Here is a 27,037-nt window from a genome sequence, read left to right as displayed (position 1 = left end):
AAAGCCCAGAGACCCCCTACTCACGCCGCCGCGCAGCCCTGCCCTACAGCCCTTATTGCCATTCAGCCCCTCCCCATGGGCCCTTCTCCCCACTTGACCCCAGTCCGGTGACCTCCATCCCGACGAGCCCGGTGTTCCATTCCCCCTCTCTCCGTGCCTCCCCCGCCTCACAAGCCCTCCGCACTCCAAGCCCAGTGGGGTGTGTCCCCTCCCCAGGGAACTCCAGCCCGCTGGCCTCTCCCGCGGGGGTCATGGGTCGCCCCTCCTCACCTCGGTGTCCACCACCTCGTGGTAGGCGGGCGGGGGGTCGAAGCCGCCGCCGCCTCCGGTGCTGCCGCCGCGGGAAGGGCCTCCGCCGCCGCCGTCACCGCCGCCGTCGCCCCGCGAGCCCCCGCCAGGCCCGGGGCTGGGGCCGCCGCCGCTGTCCATGGGCTCGTAGCCGCCGTAGTCGAGGCCCGGCCGCTCGTTGGTGAGCAGCGCCACGGCCTCGTTGATGTCGTTCTTGGCCAGGCGCAGGGCCTTGCGGATGGTGGCAGGGTCCGAGAAGCCCATGCACAGCAGCGTGGTCATGTGCTGCTCCTCCTCCGATTCCATGGCTCGGGCCTCCGGGCCGCGCCAGCCGGCGGGCTGCGAAGCTGCGGGTCCGGGGCCTGGCGGGCCGCGCGGCGCTGCCTCCGCGCCGTCCCCGCGCCCGGGAGGGCCCCTGCACTCCTGCGCTGCGCGCTCCGCGGCCGCCGGGCCAGGGTGGGCGCGGGGGTGGGCGCCCCGAGCCGAGCGACGGCTGTGGAGGGCTCAGGCGCTGCGGCGGCCCGGCCCAGCCCTGCGCGCCGCCATGTTGGCCTCCTCCTCCGCCTCCGCCTCCTCCGGCCCGCGGGGCCGCGCCTCCGCTCCCGGAAGCCGCACGAGAAGCCGCGGGGCCCGCCGGTCACGGGTGAGGGTTGGGGGGTGATTTTTCTTTCTTTCTTTCTTTTTTTAATAGAGGCGGTAAGGGAGGGGCTGCGCCGCGGAGCGTATCTAGGGTGAAAGGGACGCCGTGAGGCCCGGGCGGAGGCAAGGGAGGGTTCTCCGCCGTCGCCGCCGCCCGCCCATTCCTCCAGCAACAGGTTCCCGCGGGAGGGGCGGGAGCAAAGTGCAACGCGCTGCGCGGAACGTCCCCGAAGTCCCCGAGCTGGCGATCCTGCCCGGCGCTGACGGCGGTTCCCCCCGAACCTCGCCGGAGTCCCCGCCGGACTCCCGCTCCCGGACTTGCTCGCCCCGGCGCGGCCCGGAACGCACCGCAGCCTAAACGCAGTGCGCTCGGCGGCTACTGTAACCCACCCCAAACCTGGCCTGACTTGCACCGCGGTCCTGAAGGAAATCCTCCAGCCACGCTGCCTGACATACCCTTCAGCGCCCACTTAAACTCATGCCCAAAGCAGGCAAACCAACCCACCCGGGCTGAAATACACCCCCCACATACTCTTGACCTAAATCCCTCCAACTTTCGCTGAAATCACCCTAAACTGGTTGAAGTGAATTCCCAGCCCTCGTTGAATTTTCCTTCCAGCATTGACTGACCACCACCTACCCCCAGCCAACCTGACTGGACTCTACCAAACTCATACAAAAATCCCCTGAGAGTCCGAAACATATTTTTACAACCGGACCTCCAAACCCCAGTACTCTGTGAAAACCTCCAAAAACTCCTGACTGCATCAGCCTCCTTCAGCCTCTGACTCATTCGAACACTTTGGACCTCTACTCCCCTCCTGATGCTCATCCACCCACCCACATTCTACTGCACCCTTTGGCTCAGGATTCCGTCTTTGTTCTGCCTTTTGAGGGAGGACTACCCTCCCTCTTTTTTATGCCCTTTGGGGGAGGGGACCGCACCCCTGTTGGTTTCCACCATTGAGCATTCCTCTTCCCCTTCAAAGGCCTGCTTTCTTTGCTTTCTCTTTCCACTTTTAGCATTAGCGCGCAGGGGCCGTATCTTTAGTCCACTGACTACCATCTAAGCCCTGGTCCTTGCTATTTCCCGCCTTCAATTTCCTTTTATTCTTGCTTCTCCCAAGTTCTTTCCCCACACTCTCCCAAGATCCTGATGCTTTTTCCATATCTCACTTCATCTCCTATTACCCTTACCCTGGTTTCTTCCTGAACCCTGAAGTCCACCGTCTAACCTTTCTCATACCGTCAAATCCCTCCTGTTGCCAACCAGGCACTCACTAAAATCCCCCTTTACCCCAAGTCTTAAATTAGGGACAGTACCCAGAAATTTTCTCTGCACTCTCTCTATTAGCATCCTTTTCCCTGGACCATGAGCCCTTCTTGTCTAGTACTTGCTGCATACATTTATAAACACCAGCAATTTGATTTACAGGGTGAATTTATCACTGCTGTTTACATTTAAATGAAGTAACTGTATTTGTTGTATTGATTAAAGGCTAGATTATAGACCAAAGACTAGGACTAATATGCAAAGGAAGTAAAGTCTCGTAATTTGTTAATGAAAATAACAAAACTCCTCTCTTCTTCCATTTCTGAACAACAACAAAAAAGAACCTGCTAAGGAAGAATGCCTATAATTGGATCAGGTCACAGTGTGTATATTAAAATAAAATTTTATTAAGTGTTATCCACTTCTAGGTACTCGATGACATTTTAGATATTTATCTGTGGCATATGAAGAACAAAAGTAATCCAAATCAACCCAAGCAACCTGTCATAGAGTACCTGCCAAGGTAATTAGTGTTTTCAACAAATAATGTACTTAGTATTTGTCAGGTGCCAGGTACTGTTCTTGGCACTGATGATGCAACTCTAAACAAAGTAGACAAAATTTGATGATGGCAAAGTGATGACATTCAATTTTGCACTGTGTTTAAAGAGTTAATTCAGTGACCAAATTAAGAAATCAGTTATAAGGGAAGAGAAAGTAGCAGGTAAAGAAAAAATTGTTTGCCACTGAAATTCAAAATAGAACTCAAGAGGTAATGAGATGGGGCCGACCAATTCAGCTGGCACATAAAAAGACTCATCAACAGTGGCAGGTTTATAGAACGTGACAGAGGAAACTGTGCTGAGCTGAGAAGAGGAAGCAGAGAAAAACAAAGTCTGTGATAAAAACTGGAAAGGAGCCACAGAAGGCTACAAAAAAAAAGGAAGGCCATTTTTGAACCAGATCCTGGAGTGACTGAAAAGCCAAAGTGTCATTTGAGGATGTGAGTAGTATAATCACACTTTTTTGCATGTAAGAAAGCAAGTGAGCACTTTAAACTCTGTTGAATTGGGATAGCAGGAGAGGGGACTGTGGTATGAATATTCATACCTTCACTTACATTTTTATTTTTATTGCAGTAGAATCTTGAAAATGTTAAAGGACCCCCCCAAAATAAATATTTAATTCACATTTATCCTTATTTAGAAGCTTTTAGAAGAAAAGGAAATAGCTTAGTCTTGAAGAGAGGTATAATGGACTGTCTTTTTTTTTTTTATCTATTAAGTTTTTATTTTTTTAACATCTTTATCAGAGTATAATTGCATTACAATGGTGTGTTAGTTTCTGCTTTATAACAAAGTGAATCAGCTATACATATACATATATCCCCATAGCTCCTCCCTCTTGCATCTCTCTTTCACCCTCCCTATCCCACTCCTCTAGGTGGTCACAAAGCACTGAGCTGACCTCGCTGTGCTCTGCAGCTGCTTCCCACTAGCTACCTATTTTACATTTGGCTGTATATATAAGTCCATGCCACTCTCTCACTTCATCGCAGCTTACCCCTCCCCCTCCCCATGTCCATTCTCTACATCTGCATCTTTATTCCTCTCCTGCCCCTAGGTTCTTCATAACCATTTTTTTCTTTTTTTTAAGATTCCATATATATGTGTTAGCATACGGTATTTGTTTTTCTCTTTCTGACTTACTTCACTCTGTATGACAGACTCTAGGTCCATCCACCTCACTACAAATAACTCCATTTCGTTTCTTTTTATGGCTGAGTAATAGTCCATTGTATGTATGTGCCACATCTTCTTTATGCATTCATCTGTCGATGGACACTTAGGTTGCTTCCATGTCCTGGCTATTGTAAATAGTGCTGCAATGAACATTGTAGTACGTCACTCTTTTGAATTATGGTTTTCTCAGGGTATATGCCCAGTAGTGGGATTGCTGGGTCGTATGGTAGTGCTATTTTTAGTTTTTTAAGGAACCTCCATACTGTTCTCCATAGTGGCTGTATCAATTTACATTCCCACCAATAGTGCAAAAGGGTTCCCTTTTCTCCACACCCTCTCCAGCATTTATTGTTTGTAGATTTTCTGATGATGGCCATTCTGACTGGTGTGAGGTGATACCTCACTGTAGTTTTGATTTGCATTTCTCTAATGATTAGTGATGTTGAGCATCCTTTCATGTGTTTGTTGGCAATCTGTATATCTTCTTTGGAGAAATGTCTATTTAGATCTTCTGTCCATTTTTGGATTGGGTTGTTCATGTTTTTGATATTGTGCTGCATGAGCTGCTTGTAAATTTTGGAGATTAGTTAATGGACTGTCTTGAAGATAAGATATGAGGGGTTTCTAATAATAATTAATAAGTAATTTTAAAAACATCTATTGAGTGTCTATTTTGAGGCAGGCTGAGGACTAGGGAGACAACTGTGAGCAAAACATGCATAGTTTCTGCCCCTTTAGAACTTTAAAGGCTTTAAAGGGAGACAGAAAAATAAGCAGTAATAATAAAGTGTGATAGGTGCTTTGATAGGGGAATTTCAGGAAGTAAGGAGCAAATTTCTTGCCTCCTATGGGCATAAATTACCAAACCTAGGAAATCTGGAAAGTTTCCCAAAGTAAATGTTAAACAATAATATGATAGAAAGTAGGAAAACCAGAAAAAGTAATGTAAGATGAGGGGCGAGAGTTCCAAAGAATAGGAACAGCATGTGCAAAGGCTATGGAGTGGGTAAGAAGGAAGCAATTTAGGGGAATTAAAAGTCAGTGGAGTGTGCTTGGAGTGCAGAGTTCTAGAGAGGTAGCAATGAGAAAGGAATCTGGAAACCTAGACAGACACCAGATCTGAAAGGGCCTTTTAAACTCTGATAAGGGGTTTGAACTTTATTCTGAAGGAATGGGAAACCACTGAATCATTTGTATAGAGGAGAGAGGTGATGGATGTTATTTAAATTTTTAAAAGATCAACCTAACTGCAGTGTAGAGAATGGTATAGAAGAGAGGAAGAGTGAAAGTAGAGAATCCATTTAGGAGACAAGATCAGTTAGCCTTCCTAGGTAACCTTTGAAATGAAAGAGTTGAGTTGTTTTCTTATCCAATCTACAATATTTGTCTTTTTGTTCTTGGTTTCTGGCAGTTTAACTGTGATGTGTCTATGGATGGTTTTCTTTGTACTTGTTTTCAATGGAGTTTGCAGAGATTCTTGAATATGTGGCTTGAGATCTTTCATAGCTTGGAAAATTCTTGGCTATTGCTTCTTTATATTACTTCTGTTTCATTCTCTCTCTCCTCCTGCGACTTCAATTAAATGAATGTGAGGCTCTTTTCACTGAACCATTTCTGTATCCTATGCTTGTTTCTATATTTTTTATTCTTTTGTCTCTGTGCTTCAGTCTAGATTTTTTTTTCTGTCCTTTCCTCTGGTTCACACATTCTCTCTTCAGCTACATCTTATCTGCTAAGTCTATCTATTGAGTTCTTAATTTCAGTTATTGTGTATTTAAATTCTAAAATTCACTTTAATTCTTATGCCTTTCACATTTTTCTGAAATTCTTTATCTTAATTTCTTTAACATATTAATTACAGCTGTTTTATAGTCAGTGTCTGATAGCTTCCATATCTGCGCTTCTGTGGGTCCATTTCTATTGTCTGATTTTTCTCTTGATTACCAATCAATTCTTATGTTTTTGTAAGCATAATTAAAAATTTTTTTCTGGGCATTAAATTTTAAAGATTATATATTGTTTAAAAACTATATAGATGACCTTAGGTTCTAGATGATGTTATCTTCCTTACAAGTGGATTTACTTTATCTTCTGGCAGGTAACTAGGAGTAGGAATGATAAACAAAGTAATCTAATAAAGGATTAAGTATTTTTGGAAGCTAGACATCAATCTTTGTGGGGGCTGGTTTACTTTTGGACCACCTTTACTCCTAGCATACTTTAGGATTCCCAACTGTTTTGGTTATATATTGTTGTATCTCAAAACACCACACACTTGTGGCTTTAAACATCAATGACTAATCATTTCTCATAATTCTCTGAGTTGACTGGATTGTTCTTCTGCTCCATTTGGTGTTGGCTGGGATCACTCATAAAGTTCCATTCACCTGAGAGCTTGGCTGGGGCATTTTTTTGCTCTTCCACATGACCCCTCTCTCCAGATAATGTCCCATCCTTCAGGGCTTCTCCACATGACCTATTTCTCCATTGGGATAACCTGGACTTCCTTATGCTGGGTTCTAAGAGGGAGAATTTCAAAAATGCAAACCCTAGTGAGCAAGTGCTTATCAAATCTATGTTTGTGTCTCTTTTACTGATGTACTATTGATGAAGACAAATCACGTGACCAAGCCCAGAGCCAATGTGAAGAGACCCACCCCAAGGCATAAATATTGGAAGGTGTGTTTCATTGCAGGGGCCACCAATGTAACAGATTACTATACTAAATGAAAGCCTGGGGTGTTTATCCAAGCCCTTCCTCTTTAGTGGCCCTTGATCTCCAATTTTTGTCATCTCAGTTCTGTAAGACTGCCCAAAGCTCTCCTCAGCTTCTCAGCTTCTTGATTGATGATTAAGAATCAGCAAATGCATGAAAGGGAAAAGCAGTGCCAAATGATGGGCTCACTCATCATGTTCACCTCTCTGAACTTCCTTTCTCTTTGGGATTTGGCCCTTCAAGTTCTCACTTGGAAACTTTCCAGTGCCTTTAAATAGATATTTTTTTCTATTCTGCCCGACTTGTCTGGTTGTTCTCAGTAAGAGGGATGGTCTTAAAAAAGCAGATCTGTCATTGATGGGAGCAGAAATCCCATAGAATGAAAGAAGATGGATAAAAGTACTTCAAGGTAGGGAGTAAAAGGAGCAGACCCTGACAGAGAAGGAGGTTTTCCAAGACTAGGAAGAGGTTAGTATTTTGTATATTCCATGAGGAGGAAGAGCCTTGCCCTGTTGCCTCACAGTGCCCCAAGAAGTAGAAAGAGCTCAGAGAGAAATGACTGCCTGGGCTTACAGCATCTCCAGCCTCCACAAAATTCCCCACTCTCCAGCAGGGCAGGGAAGTAGCAGAACCACCTTCCCTTGGAGGACCTTAGCTTGTACAGGCTATACTGTGATTCTTTCAGTGTTAACTAGTATAGAGAGACCAGAGGGCACTTCTTGATGCTTCAGACTACAGAAGACCCCTGCAACTTGTATAAATCCACCCCCCCCCACCCCTGCAGTAGGGGAGGGAGTCCTAATTGTGACTGTAATTCAACATTTCAATGCTTTGGCAAATGGAGTTTTAGGTAAGCTTTAAATTGTTTCAGAAAAACTAAAGAAAAATGGTATTTAATTTACCAGATATTGATGGATGCAAATTCATACCCATTATATATGTTTAAAAATTAGTAAAAACAGCCACCAGCAAATTGGCACCAATGGCCATACCTTGAATACTCTACTTGGGCATTGATTTTTTTTTTCTTTTGGTAACAGCTTTATTAAGATGTAATCCACTTACTATACAGTTCACTCATTAAAAGTGTACAATTCAATGTTTTTTTAGTATATTCATGGGTATGTACAACTGTCACCACAGTCAATTTTCGAACATTTTCATCACCTAAGAAAGAAACTTAGATGGATGTTTCCTTTAGCCATCCTTATTCTATTTCCTTATCCTCCCCAGTGCTGAACAAACACAAATCTACTTTATGTCTCTATAGATTTGCCTATTCTAGAAAATTCATGTAAGTGGAATCTTACAATATGTGGCCTTTTTGTCTGGCTTCTTTTACTTAGTATACTGTTTTCAAGCTTTATCCATGTTATATAGCATATATCAGTACTTCATTCCATTTTATGGCTGAGTAGTATTATATGGATATACCACATTTTGTTTACCCCTTCCTGATGGACATTTGAATGTTAGGGTATTATGAATAATGCTTCTATAACCACTTATGTAAAAGTTTTTGTGTGGTCATATGTTTTCCTTTCTCTTACCCAAGAGAACCTAAGAGCAGAATTGCTCGGTCAAATGTTAACTCTGTTTAATTTTTTGAGGAATTGCCAAATTGTTTCCAAAATAGCCTAACCAATTTACATTCTCACCAGCAGTGTATGAGGGTCCGGTTTCTCCACATTTTCTCAACTAATTGTCATAAGCTGACTTTTTGATTATAGCCACCCTAGTGGGCGTGAAGTGGTATCTCATGGTTTTGGTTTGCATTTCCCTGATGACCAATGATATTGAGCATCTATTCATGGGCTTATTGGTCATTTGTATATCTTCTTTGGAGAAAGGTCTATTCAAGTCCTTTGCTCCTTTTCGAATTGGATTGTCTTTTTATTATTAAGTTGCAAGTGTTCTTTTATATTCTAGATCCAAATCCTTTACCAGATGTATGATTTGCAGATATTTTCTCCCATTCTGTGTGTGTCTTTTCATTTTTTTGGCAGCGTCCTTTGAAGCACAAAAGTTTTAAATTTTGATGAAGTCCAATTTATCTTTTTTTTTTCTTTTGTTGCTGTGCTTTTGGTCTCATATCCAAGAAATCATTGCCAAATCCAATGTCATGAAGTTTTTCATCGATATGTTCTTCTAAGAATTTTATATGTTTAGCTCTTATATTTTGAGTTAATCTTTGTATATGGTGTGAGGTAAAGGACCAATTTCATTCTTTTGCGTTTGGCTTCTCTTTGTTGAAAAGACTATTCTTTCCCCATTGAATGGTCTTGCATCCCTGTCAAACATCAATTAAACATAGACACATGGGTTTATTTCTGGAACCTCATTTCTGTTCCATTGAGATATATGTCTATCCTTATGCCTTTACCACACTCTCTTGATTACTGTTCCTGTTTAGTAAGTTTTAAAATCAAGTGTGAATTCTTCAACTTGGTTCTTTTTCAAGATTGTTTTGGCCATTCTGGGTTCCCTGCAATCATATATTAATTTTAGAATCAGTTTGTCAATTTCTACAAGAAAGTCAGCTGGAATCCTGATAGGGAGTGCACTGAATCTGTAGACAAATTTGGGGAGTATTACCATCTTAACAACATTAAGTCTTTCAATCCATGAACATGGGATGTCTTTCCATTTATTTAGATCTTCTTTAATTCTTTCAGCACTGTTTTCTATTTTTCAGAGTACAAGTCTTGTACTCCTTTTGCTAGATTTATACCTAAATATTTTACTCTTTTTGATGCTACTGTAAATGGGGTTGTTTTATTAATTTCATACTTGGATTATTTGAATGCAAATGTATAGAAATACAATTGAATTTTACGTATTGCTCTTGTAACATACAACCTTGCTGAACTTGTTTACTAATTCTAATAGTTTCCTAGTGTATGTCTTAGGATTTTCTATACACAAGATCATGTTTTCTGTGAATAGAGAGAGTTTTGTTTCTTTCTTTCCAATCTGGATGTATTTTTAAAATTTTCCTTGCCTAATTGCCCTGGCTAGAACCTTCAGTATGGTCGGTGTTGAATAGAGGTGGCAATAGCAGCCGTCCTTGTCTTTTTCCTGATCTTAGGAGGAAAGCATGCAGCCTTTCACCATTAAGTATGATGTTCACTCTGGCTTTTTCATATATAGCTTTTATTAATGTTGAGATAGTTTCCTTCTATTCCTAGTTTGTTGAGTGTTTTATCATGAAAGGGTGCTGGATTTTGTCAAATGCTTTTTCTTTGCATATTGACATAATTATGTGGTTTTGTTTTTTATTCTATTAATCTGGTGCATTGCTTTAATTGATTTTCAGATGTTAAACCAATCTTGCATTCTGGGATAGAGCCCACTTTATCATGGTGATACTACTTTATATATGTTACTGGATTTAGTTTGCTAATATTTTGCTTAAAAACACAGTGATAATGTTGGGGAAAGAGAGCAATTACTTTTAGAGGAATCTAGAGTCTGATTATTTACTGCAAAAAAAAAAAAAAATCAGTATGAAAAAACGGAGAAATCTAGAAGAAGGAAGAGGAAAAGGTAATTTTAAGTTCAAGCCTCCTCACACCCTTTAGTAAAGAAAGCATATTGCCAAATGGGGAGTCATTTAAAAGTTACTGTGGGGGCTTCCCTGGTGGCGCAGTGGTTAGGAAGCCGCCTGCCAATGCAGGGATCACTGGTTTGAGCTCTGGTCCGGGAAGATCCCACATGCTGCAGAGCAACTAAGCCCGTGCGCCACAACTACTGAAGCCCGTGCGCCCTAGAGCCCTTGCTCCACAACAAGAGGAGCCACTGCAGTGAGAAGCCTGCGCACCGCAACAAAGAGTAGCCCCCGCTCGCTGCAACTAGAGAAAGACCGCGCGCAGCAACGAAGACCCAACGCAGCCAAAAATAAATAAATAAAATAAATTCATTAATTTAAATAAATAAATAAATAAATGGAAGTTAATGTGGTGTCTTTTGTCACTTAAGAAGATGATACAGGGCTTCCCTGGTGGCGCAGTGGTTGAGAATCTGCCTGCCAATGCAGGGGACACGGGTTCAAGCCCTGGTCTGGGAAGACCCCACATGCCGCGGAGCGACTAGGCCCGTGTGCCACAGTTACTGAGCCTGCGCGTCTGGAGCCTGTGCTCCGCAACAAGAGAGGCCGTGATAGTGAGAGGCCTGTGCACCGCGATGAAGAGTGGCCCCCCACTTGACGCAACTAGAGAAAGCCCTCGCACAGAAACGAAGACCCAACACAGCCATAAATAAATAAATAAATAAATAAAAATTTAAAAAAAAAAAAAAAAAGATGATACACCTGACCTGATGGCAGTCCAACTTAGCTTTTGGTTATTTTTCCAGCAGCAACTATGGGTTTTCCTGAGCCCCCATGACTAATGGGCAGATCTATCCCCTGCACATGCAAACTGATTCCCCTACCTCCACTTTGGGAGGCTTTTCACTTGTCGTAGATGAGCTAGGAATCCAGCAGTCCACAACCTAAGGAAATGCATGCCATCAGATTGTGGAGTGAATGGCAGACAGGAGATAAGGCCAAGGTTTTGACTGCCAAACTGAGGAGTTTTCCTGAATTTGTTAGGCAGTGAGCAGCCATTAAATGTTTTGAGTCTGGGAATGACATGATTGAAGATGTACTTTAAGAAGGTTAAACTGGCATTAGTGTATTGAACATAAAAGATCAAATAAACAGCTGTGGGGTGAGACTGAAAAGAAGTATGCAGAAGGATTTGGCAATTGGATTTGATGATCAAGGAAAAGGAAGGACTCCTAGATTTTAAGACTGGATGATCTGAAGTCAGGATTCAACCAGAAGGGAAGATGATAACTTAGGCTTTAGATGAATTGACATTTAATTAGGAAAGACTGCAGACTTTCCCAGTCATATCACATGCATATAACTGGAAATAAAACAGTTAAAGCTGATAGGCATTTACACGGAAAGGAGAATGGAGCTATTTAATTTGGAAAGTGAAAAGGTTTTACAAAAAGAGAAAGATGAAAGGACGCATTTATTTCTCTGATGACCTAGTTCCTGGCCTTTAGCTCATCATACTCACCTACACATGACACCACATGGCAGCTCAAGAAAGCAAAGCTTGTTCAGGCAGAAGTGTCCCAAACACACACTCCCATTTTTATTCCACTGCTCCTCATTTTCATCTTCCTGCTCCTGGGTAGCCGGTTCTGTACTCCAGCCTTCCATATTGTGGCTAATCTGCCTGTGGCCTCTCGACTATAGTATTATTCGACTCCCCTTCCTGCATGTTGGATCCCTCTGTCCATGGGTTCAGATTTCAGCAATCTCACAGTTTCCAGTAAAAGACTTCCTCTGCCATCTCATACCTTCAGAACCCTCCTGTTCAGGCCGACCCCAGAATCTTTGCCAGGAGATAGAAATTGGGCAGTTTATCTTAATTATATTTTCTGAAGAATATGCAGTTATAATGTAACAGCTTGCAATTCTCTGACTGATTAAAAATTTGAATAAAGAATATGTTTACCTTGTTAGTAATGTTGAAACTCAGTTGTTGAAAAGAGAAAAATGGACTCCCATATCTGTAGTTGAAAACCCAAGACTTGAGGCTTTTATTTCCTCTGAAACCAGGAGGACCTGGCTGTCAGGCTTCAGCTTAATTTCAACATGATTTAGAAGTCTGTTTCACTTCCCTGATGTTGACTCACCAGTCTGGATTAATTTTCCAGGGTGTTATGCTAATTATAGGCTGGTGGAACTAATGGACTAAATCAAAATGGCAACAAGTGAAAAAGTAGCAGAGCGCTCTGGGTTCTGCTCCGATGCAGATCTATTTATAACTTCACATTGTATGGTTACTATTAATTAGGAAGTATTGCAATGACCCTCAGTTTTCAAAGGCGTCCACCATCATTTCTAGCTAATCTTTCCCACCTATTACCATATCCCTTTTATGTGGAGGGTGGAGCTGATTAATTACTTGCCTGAAGTCATGTCTGTGGTAAAGCCAAAATCATACTTTAAATGTTATGAATAATAATAAAAATAATATATTTGTGGAGCATTTGCAGTTTTCAAAAGGTTTCCTCCACTGTCATTTCATTTACACTTACTAAGCACCCCTAAGAAGGTTTCCTGTTGGTTAGTTTGAGGAGAGCAGAAGAGAAGAGAGTTCGGTTGACAGCTGTCTTGGTTAAATTTGAATAAGTAAGTGAGGAATATAAAGTTGTTGTTCAGGAGTCCGGAGTTCTAAGTTGTATGATCTTCACTCTCTATCACTTCTTTCTGTTAGGTTTTCTTGGCCTTTGAGGATCCACAGGGCAAACATTGTTATATTAACCTTTTATTTTATGAGTCTCTACTTTTGTTCCATCCAAATCTTAAAGATAGAAGAATCTAGTGCCGCTAGAGACCTCAATTTTTTAAAAGTTGAGATAATCCAGAGATTGTTATGCTAGAATGTTGGAAGAAAATCTCCGAAAAGTGGAAGTGGTTCCAGTGACTGCCGTGAACCGTGATTGCAGTGCACCAGCTTCCCTCCCATTCTCCACGCAACAGCCTAAGCCTTTCCTGGCCTTCACAGGCCCAGAGTGTCCAGACTCTCTACGTCCGATCTCCCAGAACCTTTTATAATCCCACAAGCAGAGAATTATACAGTTAGATGGGTTCTAAAAGGTCATGGAGTCTAACATCATCACCTTACAGATGAAGAAGCTGAGACTCAGAGAACTGAAGTGACTTTTCCAAGTCCCACAGCTAATAATTGTCAGAATTGAGGTGAAAACCTCGTGGACTTTTGCTCAGGTAGAAAAGGAACCGATGACGACAGTCACTCTCTCACTGAAGCTGTGTTTGCTACAGCAACCTAGTGAATTAGCCACACAGATAGCAGTTCCCAAAATGTCTTCACAGATGCTCCTTGACACAGGGTCCTGTGGTCATATTACTTTGCCCAGTTGGGAATTCATAAGGCAAATTCGAAGACCCTGGAAAGTCTCATGGGAGGAAAGAATTTTGTTTAATCAAGCATTTCTTAACTTATCTCATTATTTTTTTTAACTCAGAAAACCTAGAAATAACCTGTGTAACTGGTGCTCCTTTGAACACATTGAAGAATAAATAAATGGTACCTGTTGAAATGGAGCAGTCACAAGCAGGGTGAAAGCTTATTGCTTAGTTCTTAGCTACATGTTATTTTATCTTCATAACACCTTAGGAACAGGTATTATTACCCCTACTTACAGATGGGCTCAAGATTCTGGTTGCATGTGACAGATTGAACTCAAACTTGCTTAAATGCAAAGTGGGGTTTATTGGTTCATGTAACTGAGAAGCTTGGAATATTGAAACTCACAAGATTCTTTCTCTCCTACCTCTGCTTCTTGCTGTTTGCCAAGTCTATTCATTCATTTTACTGAGAGATATCCTCATAAGAATGGAGACATGGCTGTACACAGCTTAGGTTCATGCCCCAACTTCTCTGCAGCCAGAGAGGAAAGGATTTTTCCCCTGCCAGTACCACTTAGCAAGATCCTGGAGAGGGACTCTATTTGGCGGGTGAGGGTCCTGTGCCCCTCTGCTGTCCACCTCTATGGCTAGGAAAATAGGTATTGCGATTGGTTTAGACTGAGTCTCCTGCCCTCTCCTATAGACAAGGAAGATACATTTCCAGAAGACCCGAAAGGAACTCAGACAAAAAAATAGTCAGTCTGAAAGTTAAGTAACCTGTCTCAGGTCACATAGCCAATAAGTGGCGGAACTGGGATTTGAACCGAGGTCTGTCTGACTCCAAACTCTCTCTCTCTCTCCATATATGTATTTTTTTCCCTGTACACTTCGTTGTTTCAATAAGATATAATCTTCACTCTTAAGAAAGGAATAGTCTGATAGAAAAGATGCACAACCCTGTAGAATTAGTGGTGAAAGTTACAAGAACAATGGGCCTTCAGAGGTTGGTGAGATCATGTCTTGATCATATCTCCAGAGCCAGTGCTCCAAATTCTTTTGGGATTATGGGCACCTTTGAAGATCTCATGAACCCTGTGAACATTTCCCCCCAAAATACTCACACACATACACACACACACACACAATGTTGCCTGCATTTTTTGCATACATTTTAATGGTGTTCATGGACTCCTGTAAGCTCATCCTTTGTTTTCCAAGGTACTTGAGACTTTGAGTTAAGAATTACTGCTTTGAAATGTACTTATCTAGAAGAACCAGTTCAAAAGATAGAGGCTTGCTGTAGAATGTTGGTATGACCAACCTCAGGTGTTGGTCCTTCAGTATTAGCAAGGAGGGCCCAGGAAGCCCAAGTCAGAGCCATGTAGAGAGAGGAAAGGCACAGGAAATAGTGTGTTCCTTGGAACAAACTTTGGGGCACATCCATAAACAAATAAATGGTACTTGTTAAATGAGGCAATCACAAGCAGGGTGGGAATGATTGTTAGAAGTTACTGCTGCTATTTTTAGTATAAATAATAGAATCATAACCATCTAATTTGACCTCATTTTAAAGAAAAAAGAAAGATGGAGAGGGTAAAGGGATTTACTCAAGGACACACAACTGATGAAGTTCTATAACTGAACAAAACGGTGTTCACCAGGTGTTCTTGTCCAGTGCTCTTTCTTCTTCCATGTCACCACATAATCACACCTTAAAGGGAAGAGGATGAATATAAATAATAGCATTCACTTATTATAACAGTCCTCCCACTTCATTATAACTTGTTTTAACTGTTTGTTTTTTCCACCAGACTGTAAACTCCATGAGAGCAGAACCTACGTCTGCTTAATAATTCACTGCTCCATCCCCAGGACCTAGCTCATAGGAGACACTCAGTAAATACCTCTCTCCTCTGAATGCCTGAAGAATGACTGAGCAGCAGGAATTCCATTCCTTGAGATGGAATACACCCCTTGCTGTTTATATAATTTCTGATGTGGCTTCTGTCACTCCACGCTCATTTTTCTCCCTTGGCACCCTCTGCAATTTCTCAGTGCTCCTGACTCATGCCAAGGAAGCCTCTACCTTCCGTATATTTTAAAGGCACAGGGACTTCTAACTCCTTGTTGACTGATCGATGGAGCCCTAGAAATGCAGTGCTCACCTCCGTTTCCCTCCTGACTCCCACCGGGAGAGTTCTAGATCCCTGGGAAACACTCCTCTGGCCTGCCTAAGAGAGGACCAGCCCACTCCACAGAAAGTACCACTTCCTCCTCCTCATTAACAGATGCCACCAGGGGGATAGATCTTTTCTAAATTTCCTTGAAACCCAGGCCAGCTTTGATAAAAGGAAAAGTGTTCCCCACTGTTTATTAACCAAATCAAATGTCCTTAGTCACTTGGCAAAAGGTAGGTAGGGATGCTATGCTATGTCTGTCAGTAGGCAGCTTGTGTCTAATTAATCCAAAGGAAATATTTGTATGATGTACTTTTAATTTACTGAAGAAGGATATGTGTTCAAACCTTTGCAAATTTACACTGAAATTAATTTTTCAAGGTCCATATAACCACAGCTCTGTCAAATCTTCCTTTAAAACACACTTCCTTTAAAGTGTGACTAACCGTGATAAATTACGCACATTTATAAATGTCATCTCTCATAGTGTTGTTGTGAAACTTAAAGAGAATGAAGTGTGAAAAACGCCCAGCACCATGCTTGGCATATCAGTTGCCTTTCTTCTTATTCTATTTCCAGCTTTTAGGGTGGTAGAAGCCAAAACAGGTGAAATTCCTATCTGTATGGGCTAGGAATGGTTTGGGCTGTAAATAACAGAAAACTCCTAAGAACTTAAGAAATAGGAGCTTTTCCCCTCACATAACATTAAGTCTGATGGCGTCTGCTGGTTTGGTTTTAGTCTGGGAGCCCAATAAATCCACAGCCAGTAGCTCTTCAGTTCTCTTGGCCTTTGCCTCATGCATATTGCTTCATGGTTCCAAAATGGCTGCTGCAGCTCCAGACATCGTATTCATATCTGAGACAGGAAGGAAGGGTAAAAGACCTATCTAGTCCTTCCATTAGGAAAGCAAAAAGCTTTTTCAGACCACTCTCTACCCTCCAGCATTTTCATGTCCCATTGGCAACTCAGCCTCACTGGAGTTGAGAAAATGAGTACTTAGATTTTTCAGCCTTTGTAGTGGAGGTAGACAAGGGAGAGGTGGTCAGAAGTGGGTCTTCAGTCAGCTAACTTGAAATATTGCCACACTGAAGCTCTTAGTATGACCCTCAATTGTTTTGCAGAGCTGGGGGAGAGAGTTGAGAGTCACTTACTAAGATTCAACTTGGCTTTCTCCTCTTGGTCTAACTAAAGACTCAATTTAGCATAGTTGGATTCCATCTGGGACATATATGGGTCTATTAAGCTGCATAGTAAGTGGGGTGCTGGAGCTGGCTCTTACCATCTCACGAGAGCCAGTTGTTAAATTTTTAGGAATGTTGTGAGCCAGCTGATAAACACAGTCATTATTAAAATGGAATTACATTAACTTAAAATTAAATAAATTATTTTGAAAAAGGTCATAAATACTCAAAAAGACTCACCACTTCCTAACATTGTATTACATTTCACTATTAACTATGCTCTTGAGGTTATGTCTGCTATATCTGTATGGCCTTCTAAAAATGTGCTACTGTGCATTTCTTCTCATCTCTGTGTTTAGTGACAACTTGTTGGTAGTTTTAAATTGGCCATGGTGGGAATATGTACACCACAGAAATCAGCAAATGCTACAAATCTGGTGGTTTTGTTTTTTGAGGTAGTCAGTTAGACATTTACTAGCACACCATTGTGCACAGTCTTAGAAAACAATAACTTGGAGAGAGGATGGATATGCATGGACATTTGAGGTAAGTAGATAGGCATTATAAAACAATTCTCAGAGCCCTGCCAGAGATAAAACACATAAAGAGATGGTTCCCTGTGTTTTAAACCAACACAATAGGAAGGCATTCTATAGATTGCTTACTTTTTTGCAGGGATGCAAAGAAAAGTGGAATTTCTTCAGCCCCTGGTACTTAAAGAGTCATCCTCAAACCATACTGTTCTCCTTCATTGCCACTTCATCATTAATAACCCCCCCACTGCATACCTACTATGGGTTAGATTCTGAGTTTAACCAAGCAACATTAAATATGGTCTCTATTCTCAAGGAACTTATGATTAAACTGGAATATGCACAGAAAAAAAAATGAAAGAAGTCTATTCTTTTGTTCTAAATGTTCTATGCTTTTTCTTCACAGCACTTATCTTGATTTGTATCACTCTCTGTGAGTGTCTCTCTCTCTCTCTCTCTATATATATATATACATATATTTAATGCTGAGTCCTCCTGTACACTGTAAGTTCCATTAGGAAAGGCAACTTCATCTCATTTGTTTACAGCTGTGTCCCGGTATCTACACAGTGCCTTCAAAATAGTAGACACTCAATTAATGTTTGTTGAATGCATAAGTGAATGAATGAAATGAAATGGGTAGCATGGACAATAAGAGCTGTAGGAGGTGAGAGGAAGGAACACTTCCAATGACTGGAATGGTTGGGAAAACTTTACGGAGGTTCTAGGACTTTAGTAGGATACTGAAGAAAGGGTAAGGCATAAATAAGGTACATGACATATTCAATACAAGGACTTGTATGGCTGGAGTGGAAAGTTTATTCCCTTTTGCTGGAGTTGGAGCAAACTCTCTGGAGTTGGTGGGTTGGGGTCACCAGTGTTATATTCATTGAACTTGAACTATGTTGTTACTTGGACCCAAAGGAGGAAAATGTAATTTAAGAAACAAATGAAGATTAGGGCTGAGGAGCGAACTCAAGGTTGAGAGAAAAGAACAATATCTAACTAGTTTCCCAGCTGCCATTCTTGCTCTTCTACCCATTCTCCACAAAGAAACCAGAGCAATCTTTTAAAAATGTAAATCAACCAATATCTCTCATGAACTTAGATGAAAAAATATTCAGCAGAACATTAGCTTATTGGATCCAGCAATGTACAAAAAATTTATATACTACAACAAAGTGGGGTTTATTCCAGGGATGCAAGGCTGGTTCAATATTTGAAAATCAGTCAATGTAATCCACCATATTAACAGGCTGAAGGAAATTCACACAATCATATCAATTGATGCAGAAAAAGCATTTGACAAAGTTCAATTCACAATCATGAAAACTCTACAACAAATGTAGAAATAGAGGGGGGACTTCTCAACTTGATAAGGAGCAACTACAAAAAATTCTACAGGTAGCATTATACTTAATGGTGAAAAACCAAATGCTTTTCCCCTAAGATTAGGAAAAAGGCAAGTATGCTCACTCTTACCACTCTCATTCAACATACTACCAGAAATTCTAGCCAGCACAATAAAGCAAGAAAAAGAAATAAATGTCATATATATTTGAAAGGAAGAAATAAAACTGTCTTGATTTGCAGACAATATGATTGTCTATGTAGACAGCCCCAAGGAATCTACAAAGAAAATTTCTCAAAACAAAACAAAAAAATCCTAGCTCTCTCGGCCACCTTTCCATGCTGCCATAATGGTGTGAATGAATGTCCTGACTGATGCTCTCAAGAGCGTCAACAGTGCCTAAAAGAGAGGCAAGTGACAGGTTCTTATTAGGCCGTGCTCCAAAGTCACCAACTGGTTTCTAACTGTGACGATGAAGCATGGTTACACTGGCGAATTTGAAATCATCGATGATCACAGGGCTGGGAAAATTGTTGTGAACCTCATAGGCAGGCTAAATAAGTGTGGAATGATCAGCCTCAGATTTGATGTGCAACTCAAAAATCTAGAAAAAATAGTACAATAAACTGCTCCTGTCCCATCAGTTTGGTTTCACTGTACTGACAACCTCAGCTGGCATCAGGGACCATGAAGAAGCAAGATGAAAACACACAGGAGGGAAAATCCTTGGATTCTTTTTCCAGGGATGTAATACATACATGCAAATAAAATGCCCCAGAGGAAAAAAGAAAAATCTTAGAACAAATAAGTTCAACAAGGTAGCAGTTTACAAGCTGAACACACCAGGAAAATCTACAAACAAAAAATATGTGGAAACTGAAATTAAACTGAAATTAAAAACACAATACCATTTACAATAGCTCCACAGAAAATTAAATACTTAGATATAAATCTGACAAAACATGTACAGGATCTGTATGCTAAAAATTATAAAATGCAGATGAAAGAAATCAAAGATCTAAACAAATGAGAGATATACCATTTCATTTAGTGTTCATTTAGTGTTCATTTATTGAAACTCAACATAGTAAAGATTTTAATTCCCCTCAAATTGATCTATAAGCTTAATGAAATTCCTATCAAAGTCCCAGCAAGCATTTTTTTATATTAGAGAAGCTTATTTAAAAATTTATGTCAAGCTAAAAGAACTAGAATGGCTAAAACAAGTTTGAAAAGGAAGAGTAGTAATATCAGAGGAATCACTCTATTTGATGTTAAGTTTACTATATAGCTACAGTAGTGAAGACAGTGCGCTACTGATAGAAAAACATATAGATCAATGGCACAAAATAGAGAACCCAGAAATAGACACACAGATATGCCCAAGTGACTTTTGACAAAGTTGCAAATGCAATTCAATGGAAGAAGGCTAGCCTTTTCAACAAATGGTGCTAGGGCAATTGGACACCCTTAAGCAAAAAAAATAAATTGAAAAATAAAATAAAAATAAAAGAACCTTGAGCTAATCCTTACAGAATTAACTCAAAATAAGTCCAAGATTTAAATGTAAACATAAAACCACCAAACTTTTAGATAAAACACAGAAAATCTTCAGGACTTAGGATGAAGTAAAGACTTCTTAGACTTCACACCAAAAGCACAATCAAAAAAAAAGAAAGAAAAAAAAAAAAAGAAAACCAAAAAAAAAAGAGAATATGATAAATTTGACTTCATCAGAATTAAATACTTTTACTCTGTGAAGACTTTGTTAAGAAGATGAAAAGATAAGCTACAGCTTGGGAGAAAATATTCGCAAATCACGTATCTAGCAAAGGGCTACGATCTAGAACATACAAAGATCACTCAAAATTCAACAGTAAAAACAAACGATCCAGTTAGAAAATGGGCAGAAAACATGTAGAGACATTTCACTGAAGTACAGATGACAAATAAGCACATGAAAAGATGTTCAACATCATTAGCCATTAGGGAAATGTAAATTACAACCACAAATAAAATATCACTATATGTCTATCAGAATGGCAGAAATAAAAACCAGTGATAACACCAAATGCTGGTGAGGATACAGAAAAACTGGATCACTAATCATACATTGCTGGTGGGAATGTAAAATGTATAGCCACTCTAGAAAACAGCAGTTTCTTTTAAAACCAAAAAATCACTTACAGTACAATGCAGCAGTCTCACTCCTGGGCATTTATTCCAGAGAAATGACCACTTATATTCATGTAAAAACCTGTACAAGAATGTTCATATTATTCATAATACCTAAACACTGGAAACAACCCAGATGTCCTTCAATAGATGATAAACTATGGTACATACATACCATGGAATACTACTCTGCAATAAAAAGAAACAAAGTATTGACATAAACAACCAGGTGGATGGATCACAGGGGAATTATGCTGAGTCAAAAAAGCCAATTTCAAATGGTTACATAATGTATGCTTCCATTTATATAGTATTCTTGAACTGTTGTAAATATAGAGATGGAAAACAGATTAGTGGCTGCCAGGGATTAGGGCTTTGGGGGGAGGGGGAAGAGTGGCTACAAAGGAGTTACATGATGGAACAGTTCTGCATCTTCATTGTGATGGTGGTAAGACTACTCCTGTTATAAACTTGCCTCGAACTATATACGCACACACACACACACACACACACACACACACACACACACACACACACAAGTACAACTATAGAACTGTTGAAATCTGGATAAGCTCTGTGGATGGCAGCAATGTCAATTTCATGGTGTCATTATTGTACTATGTTATATATAGGTACTCTATATATTGTATGTGTATAATTATATGATACTAACATAGGGTGAGGAGGGGTGAAGTTTCAGGAGACCTGTCTGTACAGTTTTATGCAAGTCCTGTGAATCTATAATTATCTCAAAATAAAAAGTTAAAAAATGTAAATCAGATCATATCAGATCTCTTACTTAAAATCAGTAGGAGACTTACTAATCATAATTAAAAGAAAATTCAAGTTCCTTCCCTTATGTCATCTTCTCCCTAACTATGTGTCTGACCTCATCTCACTCTCCATCTTATTAGTAAAGCTAAAGCCACGCACATCTTCTTTTGCATACTCTGTGTTCTTTCACATGCCCAAGATGTTTCACTTGCTGTTTCCTTCCTGGAAAGCTCCTCACATATCTCATCTGCATGTCTTATCATTCAGACTCACCTCAATGTCACCTCCTTAGAGAACCTTCCCTTTGCCCCCAGTCTAAAGCATCCCCCTCCACTCTGTTACTCTCCGTGACATTACACAGTTCATTCCTTCCTAGCACCTACCATTATCTGAATTTACCTTTGATCTTTGTTTATCAACTGTCTTCCTCCTTTGGAATGTAAACTCTATTAGAACTGGGGTCATGCTGTCCTATCTCTAGCGGTTTAGACAGTGTCTGGTCCTCAACTCCAAGGGACTTCCCCCCTCCACACACACACACACACACACACACACACACACACACACACACACACAATAAGCAGCATTCCTCTTGCCCTTCAGGTTCTGAACAACTTCAAGAAATATAATAAAAGGGTAAAGAGAGAAGTGAAAGTATCACCTGTATTACCAGTAGGGGCTAATTTGGAAGCGTAGCCTAGGCAAAGCTAACTGGTTATGGAATTAGGCAGCCTTACCCATTGGGTCTCAGCCAGCTCTGGGCTGGATTAAGCCCTCTTTCTCCAGCACGTGGAACATAAATGCATGCTAAATATTTTGTGAATGAAAGAGGGAAGAAATAAAGGCTGCGACAAATCTCTGAGTCCTCTCTCGTATTGGGTTTGGGAATAAGGCACAGAGGCCTGCTGATTTAAGGATACCGGGCCCAGATGGAGAATATGGTGAAGGTTAGAGACACAGGTAGGAGGCAGCCCGTAGAAAATCTCACATGCTAAGGCATTCGGAAGCTGTTCAAAAGGAAGTTGGGGTGATGGTACATTACATCTTTTTATCCAATTCCATCAGCTCATTTACTTTGGTGCTATTTTCATTATTTGGGGGAAGTGTGAGTGATTGCTTTTCCTATGACTAAGCTCACATCAGTACTCGACACAGGTACAGTATTAAGCAATCCATCAACCTTAATAGAGTTTATGTCTTTCCCGTAACTCTCTTGTCTCAAAAATAATAAAAGCACGCCTAACATGCCTACTTGTCAGCTACTATAAGGTGCCACATTAATTCGAAGTGGAATTTAAAAAAAGATAACTCATGAGTTCCAAACCATCACCACAGTATTTCCTTCAATGGAAAAATGAAAGTTTTGGGGAGCCAGATAGATATATTGTCTGGAGCAGTCTGGCTACAGTTACAAATAAGAGATTTAAAAAAGGTGAGTGTGAGCAGAATCAGAGGAAAGGAATACAGGATATTCAAAAGTATGAGGGATAAACAATACAACAAACTTGAAAAAGAAAACCTTTAAGAAAGATGAAATGATGTCTCTATTCTGAACCACCACCATCACCAAATGGCCACAATGTGTGTTGGACACACATCCAACTTTCTCTTGACAGTTTCCCCATTATTTCTCCAGATATATATGTGTAAAGATAAATTTAAAAATATAATACGTATATTTCTATTTTTCCAGTTTGTCCTGTGCCTACTGGGCAAGCTTAAGCCCGCGTGTATGCTCTACTCTGTCAAATGCTTCAGTGTGTATGTGTGTTTTGTGTGTGTGTGTGTGTGTGTGTGTATTTATACACTGGGGAAATAGGAGTGAGAGGTGCTGTGTGTAAAAACAAGATATACAGTGTTTTGGTTTCATTTTAGGATTTTAAAGAGTTGTAATGGGTCACTAACAGCTTGGGGTACTAGTTTTTCTTCTTGTTTTCCTGTGGAAGAAGAGATCCAGAGCCCCAGAGTAGCACAAAAGGAGGGAAGGGGAGGGGAAACACAGATTTTTACTTACTTCACAATTTTACTTAATGCCTATTTATAAAAACCAATCCTTTGAAAATGAACAGACCTCTCCACGTTAATCAACGTTGCTCAGTGTTGCAGAAAAAAAATCTAAATCAACCGACATTTGAAAATGTCTTTTAGTCAGAACTTTACCCATATTAGTGAAAACCACAAGTGGCACCCTGTAACTCAGAAAGAGTTTTTGAGACAGATTTGGGGAATCATTTCTGTAAATAAGGAAGATGGACTACTCGCTTGACAGGGCCTGAAACTTTTCTCATGTTTGTTATGGCTTGATTCATATCGCCATTTGATTTTTCAACTGTTTATCCCTTGTCCCCCAGGTGTGTCAGTCAGGGTCCTGGCAGGAAGCAGAAGTACACTCAGGTGGAATTCAGGAGAGAATTGGACAAAGGGACTATTTACAGAGGTAAGGGCAGGTTAAGGCACCCCTGGGCTAGCCACAGGGTGGTGGTCTCTGCCACCCCTTGGGGCCCGTGGGAGCTGGTGTCTTGAGGGAGGGGCTCCCCAGTGGGGGCTGAGGCTGTGGAGGGAGGCAACCATTCCAGAACCATGTGCGGATCACAGAGGGATGGAGAAATATATTGACTTCTCATTCCTTTAGCTCTCTACCTCCCTCTAGTACCTCCCATTCGTACCTCCACGAACCCACCTGGAACCCAGAGGGCAAGGGAGCCCAAGGGCTATGGTCCACGGCAACTAGTTCCTTGGCACACAGAGCAGGCACAGGAGGAAGGCGAGGGTACCCAGGGGTGGCAAAAAGAGGGAAGTGTGCCAATTCATAACATTGTGCCTGAATTCCAGGTGAAAGAAAAATTTGATGCAGCAGATTCCCTCTGGATAGGACCATTCAGGAGAGAGGGTGAGATAAGAAACTTTACAGTTTGTTTTTCTCATAAAAAAACAATGCAGTTGCCCAGACCTGGACTATTCGAGGAGTGAAAGAAGAAAGAGAAGATAGCACATTCTAGACTGGTCTCCAGAGGCAGCAGGCAGCCCAGATTTGAAGCAACTACCCTATGTTTGGGATGATTTATGCCCCTTCATGCCAAAGTGTTGCTCCATTTTGCCTGGAATTCAGGCAAAGTTTGATTTAAGAGGCCTGGGTTCTCTGAGAAATTGTCTTGGCCAAAGAAATGCTGACTTAGCTCACCAGGTCTTCAATCCCTGAGGTCAAGCCTTGTGGCATCCTCCTCCTGGGTTGCTCCTGGAAGAGCCTGATGGACTCATAGTGCTGTCACTGTGTGCTGGTCAGAAGTCATACTGTTTAGAGTAAAGACAGGGCTTATCTTGCCACCAGGGCTAGCTACATGGATGAAGTTAGAGTTCTTACAAGTGGCTGAGATTTGATGGAACATGCAAAGTCCCTTCTGAACTCCAGTGTTCTCCTTCAGAGGTCCTCTTTCTATCTTGTTTTTGTTGTTGTTTACTTGTTCATTCATTCAATAAGTATTTATTGAGTTCAATGGGTCAGGCAGAGCTACTATATCTTTCAATTCTAGGATATCCTGCAATGCCATAGTCCTGTTTCTCAGGGGTATAAAGACGAGTAAAATACAGAACATACAATGTACAACATACAAATTTAGGAAATGCAGTGAGTGGGAGAAACGGGTGATAAATCACATTGCAACATTGGGAGTACTGCAAAAGATACCAGTCAAGAGTTGGAGACAGAGGACAGAGCAGTGAACTCTGCCTGGGGCAGTGTAATGACCTAGGAAGTCCCACATCATCTATTATTTGGGTTAAGTCATCAAACACCCATCTAAAAACATCAATATTTCCTGGGAGATGGGTGATGTTAACTTTACCCACTAACAATTTTCAAGTCCATATTATAGAACATGATCAACTTCTTTCTTCCTATGTATGCTTCTCCTCAGCATTTAAGGATGCTCAAGCCTTGTACATCCTAAAGAATTCCCCCTGGAGTCCACTTCCCCCACCGCTCCATGCCTCCTCTTCCCCTGTGTAGTAAGACTTCGCACAAGAACTGTTTTCTTTCTTGCCGTCATCATTTTCTTACCTCCTAGTCACTCCTCATCTCCCAGCTCACTTCATCCTGGCTTCCACTCCAGCTGCCATCAAAATGATCCTCCTTAAGATTAACGATGGCCTCCACATTGCTTGAGCCAATTGGCAACCTTTCAATCCTCAGCTTACCTGACCTCTCAGCAGCATTTGATGCCATGGACACCAGCTCCAGTTGCTAACTTGGCATTTGTGAAACATTCTCCTGGTTTTTCTCCTTTTTTAAAAAATAGGCTTTATTTTTTAGAGCAGTTTTAGGTTCACAGTCGTACTGAACACAAGAGATTTCCCATATGCCCTTTTGCTGCTGCATCGCACAGCCTCCCCCATTATCAACATCTTGCACTGTAGTGGTACCTTTGTCATAACTGATGAACCTACATTGACACATCATTATCACCAAAAGTCCATAGTTTACATTAAGCTTCACCCTTGGTGTTGTACATTTTATGAATTTGGACAAATGTATAATGACACGTATCCACCATTATTGTACACGGTAGTTGCATTGCCCTAAAAACCCTCTGTGCTCTGCCTTTTCATTTCTCTGGGACCTGATTTTTGGGAAGTTTAGGGATTCTAATTCAGAACCAGAATGACAAAATGTCTGATTGCAAAGCTCGAAGCCCCTAGTAATTATGTGCTGTTGTTTTGCCAATAAATACTATCCTGGTCACTAGCCAGGTCAAGGAATTTCAGGCATACTTGTTTGAATATGGGCTTTTGAAATCTCAGTGGTTTTTCTCCTCCTTTGGCTACTCCTTCTTAGTATTGTTTGCTGGATCACCCTCCCCTCTGTGATCTTCAGATGGTGCAATCCTTAAGGTCTTTTCCTAAGCCTCTTTCTCTTATCCCTCTGTACTCTCTCCCCAAGTGAACTCATCTGCACTCATGGCTTCAATGATCATCTATATAATAATAACACTAAAAAGTATATCTTAGACAAATCCTCTCTCCTGAGCCTCAGATCCATATATTTTGACATTTCCATTGAGATGTCTAAAAGGTATTACAACTTCAGTTTATTTAAAACCAAACTTACGGTGTCCTGGGTCAAAACGGGCCTTTTTACAGTGTCTATTCTGGCAAATAGCTCCACTATCTACCCAGAAATGCAGCATCATTCTTAATATCTTCTCGCCAGTCTCCCCAGCCACCAAGTTCTGCAGATTTTTCTCGAATCTCTCTCCA

The 27,037-nt window shown here is 41.1% G+C and overlaps 2 protein-coding genes and 1 pseudogene across 5 annotated transcripts in view; 2 read left to right on the top strand and 1 right to left on the bottom strand.

Annotated features, from left to right (window-relative positions):
• USP24 (ubiquitin specific peptidase 24) overlaps window positions 1-594 on the bottom strand; it is a gene marked incomplete at its 5' end in the record, with an annotated part of 147,880 nt that extends 147,286 nt beyond the window's left edge. For all 3 annotated transcript variants that reach the window (XM_082356212.1, XM_082356214.1, XM_082356213.1), the window contains one exon: window positions 271-594. In XM_082356212.1, the coding sequence (XP_082212338.1) occupies window positions 271-594 (324 nt within the window). The remainder of the gene's footprint in view (window positions 1-270) is intronic.
• LOC309613154 (uncharacterized protein) overlaps window positions 593-27,037 on the top strand; it is a gene marked incomplete at its 5' end in the record, with an annotated part of 177,196 nt that continues 150,751 nt past the window's right edge. Inside the window, 2 exons of the mRNA XM_082359710.1 lie at window positions 593-931; window positions 24,136-24,221. Coding sequence (XP_082215836.1) covers window positions 593-931; window positions 24,136-24,221 — 425 coding nt within the window. The remainder of the gene's footprint in view (window positions 932-24,135; window positions 24,222-27,037) is intronic.
• On the top strand, window positions 10,837-24,108 carry LOC309613260 (small ribosomal subunit protein uS8 pseudogene; annotated as a pseudogene). Its single transcript has one exon. The product of its transcript is annotated as a small ribosomal subunit protein uS8 pseudogene (transcript).

Source organism: Balaenoptera borealis (genome assembly GCF_965194805.1).
Source record: "Balaenoptera borealis genome assembly, chromosome: 1".
NCBI classification, from domain to species: Eukaryota; Metazoa; Chordata; class Mammalia; order Artiodactyla; family Balaenopteridae; genus Balaenoptera; species Balaenoptera borealis.
The sequence above is the reverse complement of the archived record's forward strand: the minus strand, read 5'-3'. Positions and strand labels throughout refer to the sequence as shown.